This window comes from Alligator sinensis, unplaced genomic scaffold (genome assembly GCF_000455745.1).
Source record: "Alligator sinensis unplaced genomic scaffold, ASM45574v1 scaffold721_1, whole genome shotgun sequence".
In the NCBI taxonomy this organism is placed as follows: domain Eukaryota; kingdom Metazoa; phylum Chordata; order Crocodylia; family Alligatoridae; genus Alligator; species Alligator sinensis.
Window position 1 is genome coordinate 1,513,868 of NW_005841857.1, and position 9,173 is coordinate 1,523,040.

The window sequence follows — 9,173 nt, forward strand, 5'->3', positions numbered from 1 at the left end:
ACAGAAAAGCTGTCATCCGTACAGGAGTTAGGGCAGATGCTTTGTCTGGCTTGGAAACCACCTCTAGATAGTTTTGCAGAACCCCAGGACTTTCTCTGCATTGTTTGCCAAGGTTAAGAGTTGAGCACACTGAGCCAAATTATGGCCACTGTGCCAGTAAAGCTCTCGGAGATAAATCTTTGAATGCTCTGAAATACTAGCAAGACAAAACAAAACACAGCCAATCTGACTCTGTGGGCGCTGACTGTACGGTCCCCCGTTCGCTCGGGGGACAGGTTCTCACGTGGTGTCAGTTCCTGTAGCCAGTGGACTTCAGTGGATGTGCACTGATTTACATTGATCAGAAAAGCTGTCATCCATACAGAAGTTAGGGCAGACGTGTTGTCTGGCATGGAAACTGCCCCTAGATAGCTCTCCAGAGCCCCAGGACTTTCTCTGCATTGGTTCCAAGGTTAAGACACTGATCCAGCACGAAATATTTGATTTGTATAGAACGAATACATTTTTTAACCTACCGAGGTTGCCTAAAGGGCCAGTCAATTTGAATAGCTTGATCACCACATAATTTCCTCCTTTCCTCCCCGCTCCTCCCTGCCATTTTGGGTCAGTCTGAGTTTTGCTGTAGTGTTAGAATAATCAGAGGAAATTCCAGTGTAAAATGTTGCTTATTTTGACTCATTGAAAATACTACTTATGCTTTGCATATAAATACAGCAAATTCATAAGAATTATTACACATTTTAAAACTTTGGTTTTGATTCCTAGTATGTTTAATTTATTAAATAATTAATGTTGCTCGATGTTGTATTTAACTTTATTTTTTCATCATTTTTTACTTTGAAAAGAGAAGTAAATCTGTTTTTTTTCTCCATTTCCAGATAATGGTCAATTTATGCATATGGCAGCTTTTTTTTCAATCACAAGGGACATAGTCTTTCATAGGCTGTGATTAGTTATCTAGGTGGAGGATCAATTGTACTCTTCTTGAATAAGGCTTAGAGGAAGCAATTTGTTTCCTAGGTTGACAAGCATATTTCACCTAGCTTTTACTGACTTCCAATGAGAATTGGCTCCCTAGTTTCCTTGGGTGCTTTTGAGAATGTCTGAAAATGTAGGGAGACTCTTGAATATTGTGTCCAGTTCTTTCTTGGCTATATACTTTGTTATTAGCTTATTTCTAACTGTGACTTAGGCATCAATATTTTCCGTGTTTTCCTGTGTAGAAAATACCTTGTTATATCTTGATTTTCTTTTCTCAAATTCATCTGTCCTGGTGTAGTTTACGTTCAACAGCATGTTAAAAACATTGACCCTTGCTTTCATTATTGATGGAGACTTTCCAAACAGGGCAGATTTCTGAAATGAGCTCTGCCTGTTATGCACTTTATTTGTGGAAAGTGCAAAAAAGCAAAGAAAATGATTGAATTGCATTCCACATCTTTTCTATTCATGTGCATGTGGAAAAAGTTGGCAGCATGCCTTTCAGAGAAAAGGATGCTTGCCAAAATGTCAGGCTTTTCTTAACTAAACAAAGATTGCCCTTAGGGTGAGGAAGGGGTTAAACATTTGTCTTTGTTTAAGTACTTTTGGAAGTAGCACTGCTCTGTGTAACCCTGGATATGGGCAGCTGTACTCCACAGCATTTAGTGAACTATACAAACAGCAACGCATAAAATCAGGCTTCTGTTAAATGGAAAGAAAAGAGCGTTACCAGCTTTAGCACTCTGTTGTCAGTCTCTATAAACAGGCTAAGCGAGAAATTAGCACTTTATTTAGCTTGACTCATCTTTCCTTTTTGTAGGCTTTACACCATCTACACCTCATCATGTACTATATTAATGATGACAGGTCATCTAAGGATCATTACTGACTTAATAACTAGTGCATAAGGGGCAGATGAGTGCTCTGTGTGTGTGTTTACAGTATTACACAGCTTTTAGCATTTTTTCCCAACAATTCAAATGCTTTGAGATATAGAATAGTGAATTTGCATAAAGTGCCATAGCCAGACAAGGTTCTTTGGGTAAATCAGATATATTTTATTAGACCTACTAAAATAGTTGGAAAAATTCTTCTTAGCAAGCTTTCAGGTACAAATACTCTTCTTGAATTTATCTAACTATTTCAGTTGGTCTAATAAAATATATCAGATATACCCAAAGAATCTTGTCTGCCTATGTCCTTAGACCAACACAGCTACAACCTATACAACCTATAAAGTGCCAGTTACCTTATCCTTTAGGTACTAATCCTTGATTCTCTGCTTCTGTGGCATTCGATAACAGAATGCATGCTGCCGTGTCCTATACTTTGGTTGCTCTTTGCCAGAGGTTAGTCTAAACTCTACAGTTTACCAGAGGTTAAACTGGATTGTTCTTTTTTGCGCGTCTACCTGAATAACAACCGTTGATATGAGGAATGTTGCTGTCCTGGGAGAGATTAATGTTGACCCGCAAGAACGAGTTCAGTGGAACAGTCAAGGATTTTGAGAGAGAGAGACCCTTTTACTACTCTTGTCCTCTAGGGCATAAAAGAGGACTGCTTATGAATGTTTTCCTGTAGTTGATTTCATAGATTTCATAGACATCAGGGCTGGAAGGGACCTCGGAAGATCATCGAGTCCAGCCCCCTGCCCAAAGGGCAGGAAGTCAGCTGGGGTCATAGGATCCCAGCAAGATAAGCATCCAGTTTCATCTTGAAGGTGTTCAATGAAGGTGCTTGAACCACCTCCGGTGGCAGGCTGTTCCAGACCTTGGGGGCTCGGACAGGAAAGAAATTCTTGATGGGAAGACCTTTTTAAAGAAGGGCAGAGTTTGAAAAATTTGACAAGTAATGTCCTTTTTTGGGAGCCGTGTAAGGTGACTGGATGTGGACTGGAAGGACTGGGATTCATTCCCAGGTGAGGGCCATGGGTTTCCACTCATCATTTCCACCATCTTATCCACTGGGTATCAATATCTACCTGGGGTGAAGGCAGCCAGCATGTGCTGCTGTGACCACATCACCTCCTTCTCATGCCAAGGTTAAGGAAACAGTGAAGTCCTGTCTCCACTGCTTCAATGGGATGCCTTTACCTTTTACATGTCCTTTTTATCTGCAGATTTGTTTCTTATTTCCAGCATTGCGTTATGTAGAGTGGCTCAGTTATGACAAGACATTAAAGGGACTGGTTCATAGTAATCTAAAATCCAAACTGAAATATTTGCCTGAAATTGTGGCAATGCAATAATACAAGCGCACACAGTGATTAGTTTGCTTTAATGTATATATTTCATCTTTACTAAACAGGAAGATGTTGTTTAAAACTTTTTGTATAAAGTTTGTTTTGACCCTTTGCAGACATGGAAGGTAAGCACGTGTAACAGTAGGTGTTTTTGTGTCTTTCAGGGCATAATTCAGAAGATAGTAGACAGTCACAAAGTGAAGAACGTGGCCTGTTACGGATTACGGCTCAGCCATCTGCAGTCTGAGGAGGTCCACTGGCTACATCTGGACATGGGTGTGTCCAATGTGAGGGAGAAATTTGAACTAGCCCATCCTCCAGAGGAATGGAAGTAAGATTATAAACCTGTACAAAGTGGGGGGATAACAAACCATTTTGATCTATTTGTCCTGAGGGATAGTTAAGCTTTGTATAATTTTTCATTCTACAATGATTATCATCTTCCAGAACTCCTGTAAACAGATCTAGTAGGAAGGGGAAAAGATAGCTGTATAACCCAGCAAAGAGCCCAAAGAAGTGAGAGCGCGTACTAGGATTGCAAAAGAAAGATGCATGAATTAGGAGACTGCCAACTGTAGGGAGCTGATAAATTCGAGTCTTCAGACCGTGGGATGCAGCAGGACTGAGATGAGAGCTCTCGGCCATAAATCAGAGCTGTCCTGGGGACCTGCTAAATATGTAGTGAATCTCAGGGAATCGCATGCTCTTTTTTGGCCTTTAACATTTTAAGGTATTGTATTTCCTGGTGTGGCATAAAAATACCTTCAAAAAGAGAAAAGAAAATTCTAGAAAAATAATTTCTATCCTTTAAAAAGTATTGAAAAGTTTTTGAGTGAGTGGTGGCTGTTATGCAAATTAACTAGACTGATGTAAATTAGTCCAAAAGATTCAAAATCTTAAGATTAGACTAGGTTTGATTGTCAGCAGTTGAGGTTCAGTTGCCAAAAGCAATGATGGTGCATAGCTTAGGAAAAAATACATTTCTGTCTCCTAATTGGGTCGCCTCCATAGTGCTAATGGGGCTAATAGGAAATAGAAAAATATTTGTCAGAGAAGTATGCAATTATTATCTGAATATACACACTGAACAGATCTGCTCAGTGTCCTGCTTTCATATTGCCAGTTAGTTAATTAAGGGAAATCCCATAGCTGGTGGTATCCAGATTGGGGTAGATGATCGGTGTTCTTCTCTCTCCTTACAATCCTCTAATCCTTTTAATATGATCAGTTGAACGCTAAAACCTACAAATATGTTTTCATGAACAATTCTTGTAAACATGATCTTACGCTTTAATTTCTTGTAAAACAAATTGCTGGTAATTTACTAACAAATGTTAATCATGGCTGGAAAGCTGATATCCTGAGTTTAAAAATCCCTTTTGGGGGGATCTAGTTTATCCCATCTTGCTAAAAGAAAAGGTGAAACAGTATAAGAAATAGTCCATTTTCTTATACACACATTACATTTCATAGCTTTCTGTACATTTCAGTGATGCAGATTTGATTATTTTATTGGCTAAATTATCATAAATAATACTTTGAAGTTATGAGGGGTGGTGGGGGTTGGAGGAAAGTATTCTGCCCTCTTAATATTACTAGAGCCACGTATGAGACATGAATAATTTATGTTATGGAAATTTGTTACATAGTATAGAAGTGCTGGTTTCATTTACATTAATGGCATACAAGTGATATTCTGTACATTACAGAACAAAGTTAATCAGTTTGAAAAGCAAAGTCAGATAATTATTTTGAATTTTGGGTAAAGGGATTGTGTAAAATCCTCATGAAAGTGTCCTGATATATATAAATTATTCAGTACCTTTCCAGGATGTCATTTTATGCTTTATCAAATGCATGCAGCCTGACATACCTTTTAAATCCATAGAGATTTGCTTTGAATAGTCAAAACGTTGCTGTCATATTTGTAATACCATAAAACAGAGTATTTAGGATCATATGACACTGCTTGTAAAAATATTTAGATTAGTAGAATAAGAGATGCATCCTGGAATGGTGCTTGAATTAATAACATTCTGTAACATAATACTCTAGTAACCGTGTCTTACAAAGGATTTTTTTGATTATTTTAACTTAAATACTATGTAGTCCAAATAGAAAGGAAGCCTGTTCTTTGATGTTTTTCTAGATCAGTCCAGATGCTTAGGTTATATTTCAGTCATCTAGAAGAGAGAAAAAAAACCCTTGGAAAAAATTCTATTCCCATCTTTGCCATGTGGCTTTGTCTGTTTCTGTTTTTGTTTCTGTGGTTGTGGCATTGGTCTGTTACCAGCCCTGAGAAGGGAACAGGGCAGGGAAGGGAAACAGTGGGCAGTAATTCCATTTTCACCAACACTGTAATGGTTCCCATTGGTGTGATTAAGGGATAAAGAATAAGTGGTCAGGTCTACAAGGTCAGCCAGCATCCTGTCAGCCCACATATCCTTTCTCTCTTTCTGTGGCACCTAGCTAAATTACAAGAGCACTGGTAGCTCAGTTTTATAAAGCTGCCAATTGCTAAATGACAGTGTGTTCATGGGGGCCGAAGGAGCAGGAAGTAGCTGTTTTTTTTGGAAGTCCATTCTTTCCCAAGTTGTCTTACTTGCTTTGAGATACCATTGTTGCCTTGGTCTCACTGCTGAAGAAGATTTGAGGTAACCGCAAGATATGAACAGATGTAAAATCTCTGCCATCATCAAACAATATGAGTATAAAGGCCTTTGTACACACCACAAAATTGGCCTTTAAAGCGGCTTAAATGCCCTTTTGCACTGCTTTAATGGCATTGCTGTTTGCACACTCAGTGGTGTATTCTGCTTTAAAGGACTGGTACATAGCAAGATAAAACACCGCTGAGGTCTTTTAGTTTGCTACCTAACAAAGTGTAACAGTGCACAGGACACTGGAAGCCGACGTGCTCGGGGCTGGGCAGGTCCCGTTCAGCTCAGGGGCTGTGGGACCTGGCGGTGGCCCATGCAGACAACTCCACTGAAGGGGGGGGGGGAAGAAAGGTGGCAAGCCTGATCTTTTTTTTGTGTTCCCCCACCCCTAGAGCTTGCCTGCCTGTCTGAGCTGTGCAGGGGCCCAGTGCTTCCCTCCATGGCTGTGGTGCCCCCTGGGACCACCCAGGCCAGGTGCCAGTGGGCGGGTGCCACTTGGGGGGCCCCATGCAGCTCGGGGGCCGCTCAGCCCACTGGCAGCTCGCCCCACCCCCCCCAGTCGAAGAGGCAGGTAAGGATCAGGCCCCACCCTTGTGTACACGCCACGGGGGTTTAGTTCAATTTAATTCTCCCTAAATTGAAGCGATTTTTTTTTTTTTTTTTTTTTTTAAATCACCGTTTCCATTTAAGGAGAACTAAACCGAATTATACCCCTGTGGCGTGTACAAGCAGCCTGAGTTGTTCTTCTCTTTGTATTTGATCACATCCATTTTTACTTGCGAGTGTCTCGCATCCACAATTTTCTTTGCTTTAGCAATATCTGTAGAGAGAATTCTAGCCCTGTGCTTTCTTGTGTCCCCATCTCAAGGGGAAAAATGGCACTTTGCGCTGCTTGCCTTTCCCTTCTTTTCAACTCCCTGACTAGAGGCAGAACACTCCCTTGGAGCTCTTGGTAGCCCTTGAGATTCAGACAAATCAAAAGATTATACTTTTTGAAAGTTTCTTTTCTGACTTCAGATGACCACACAAGGTGGTTGTTTTGCTTGCGACTGTTTTGCCCGCGTGCCCCAGCCACTTCCTCCTCACCCTGCTGGGCACCATGAGCAATTGTAGATTAGCATACTTGATGCCAGTGAAACAGATGCCAACTCACTGGTCTTAGTCTAAGACTAGAGGTAGATTTCCTAGCAGATACAGACCTTGGAAACCCTGTTCCCCATCCTTAATACAGCACCAAAAGAGAAGTTCCCATTGACCCAAGAAGGGTTTGCATGATGAAGAAAAGACCCCAGAGACCTCTGCCTATGTGGGTAAAAGATATGGATCACAGAAAAAAAACAGTGCTTTAGCCTTGGCAAGATCACCTGGCCGCAAGACTTCTTGGCCCTACAGAATTTTTGTAAAAGCTTGGAGCGGTCAAAATCAAGATATACTGGCTCTGCTTGGCACTAAGACACACAGATCAGAGTGTGAGAGATGGGGAGAGCACCATGGCATGAGCCATCCAGTGGTCACAATTCATTAATACTCCAACGAATTGAAGAGCTTTTGATATTCCCACATTCATCAAGTACTAACCCAGGTAGTGGAACAGATGGTTCCATCAGCCCAGCACATGGCAGCAATTTTCCTGGTCTTACCAAAATAGCCCATACTCAGTACTGCTTAACTTTGCAGACTTCTCAGCACCTGGCACGACTCTCTAACACCAGACTCTGTACTGATTGCTCCAGTGGCAGCATCCCCAGGTCTATCATCCATCCTTCAGCTTCCTGTCTGCTACATGCAGACTATTTTTTCTTTGGCTCTGTCTGAGTCTTTGTTGTCTTAATGCTGGCTGAGGACCAACTCCTTTGACGTCTATGCACTGTAGTCACCTGTCAGAGAACAGTACCCCACAGATGGGCTGACAGACCCCAGCATTTCAGAACAATGATCTACCCAACAGTGCCAGTGTGGCCAATCTGGCCATGGGGTTTCCAGTATCTCCTGCTCAGAGCGTCCATCAATATCAAGGGACTATTTACTTGGGAACTTCTTTTTTATTTTTGTTACAAGTGGATGCTACCAGATTCTCCCATCCTTGCCACCTGAGCCACGTTATCCATTTTTTTTAAGGGTTTAACGTGGGCTTATCTACAAGCTGGAGAACCTGTTCCAGTATGGGATATCAGCATCAACTTTCTAAAGTCCTTCTTTGAAAACTCTGTATACTACCTTTCTCTCTCTCAGCATGGTGTGTGGCAGCTTTTCTTTTTGTGTGGGATATGATTTTGGAAAGAAGAAGCAAACTGATTGATTGGTTTAGGTGGAGCTTAGAAACCATATTTAGAATGAGTTTTGCATGAAATCTAGGACTGAACAGTTTATGTAATTCCTCCTCCCCATCTACTTGGGGACACAGTTGGTCACTCCAAAGGCCAGAGGCTTATTGCAGAGTGTCAAAAAGTATAGTGCAGACATTGCATCACATCATGTTACCATCATGTCGTCGTCATCATATGGACTATTGCAACTTGCTTTACCAAAGCCAAAACAACGTTCTCAGCCTGGTTCCAAAATGTGCAGATATTTGAAATATACAAGACAACTCTGGAGTAGGTCATTCACGTTTCTCAAATGCTGTGCTCTGGACTTAGCTGCTGCATCCAATGCTAAGTTTGAGAGAACCATACTATATTTTCTCACACATAACGTGCACTGAGTGTGTAATGCTCACTTTAAAAAAAAAAAAAAAGCAGCATGAAGAAAAAAACCCTGAGTAGCAGCAGCTAGAGAGCTAAGTCTTCTCCTGAGGGTGCTGGCATCTCATGTGACATGGGAGGCACATGGACCAACCTTGCATGCTGGGCCCAGGGCCTGGGTTCTGGGTCTAGCCATGGACTGATCCCATGCAGTGGCCCACTCAGGTATGCAAGGCCATGTCATCTGGCCAGGATTAAAAAATTTGGCAGTGGGGAAGCAGTGGCCACATTAATTGCTGTTCCTAAAGCTGTGGCAGTTAACTGCTCCCTCACTGCCAAATTTCTGGATCCCTGGGAAGCCCTGTGGGCAAGATGCCTTGGGTCTGCTGGTCAAATCCTGCCATTGGGCCTTACTTTGACCACTGCTGCTATTACCATATTTCTTGCACCCCAGTTTCCACCACTTGATTTTTAGGAAAAAGGTGCATGTTTTATGCAAGAAAATACCATATCCAGTTGATGCTTCTGATACTCCTCTTACCACCATCCGGTGAAGATTGCATGCCAGTTGCCTTCAGTGAGAATCCACATAGCTAGTTGAAAAGG

The 9,173-nt window shown here is 41.5% G+C and overlaps 1 protein-coding gene across 14 annotated transcripts in view; it reads left to right on the plus strand.

Moving 5' to 3' along the window:
- Positions 1-9,173, plus strand: part of PTK2 (protein tyrosine kinase 2) — a 312,007-nt gene that overhangs the window by 136,929 nt on the left and 165,905 nt on the right. For all 14 annotated transcript variants that reach the window (XM_025214534.1, XM_025214537.1, XM_025214598.1 and 11 more), the window contains exon 4: positions 3,388-3,554. In XM_025214534.1, the coding sequence (XP_025070319.1) occupies positions 3,388-3,554 (167 nt within the window). The remainder of the gene's footprint in view (positions 1-3,387; positions 3,555-9,173) is intronic.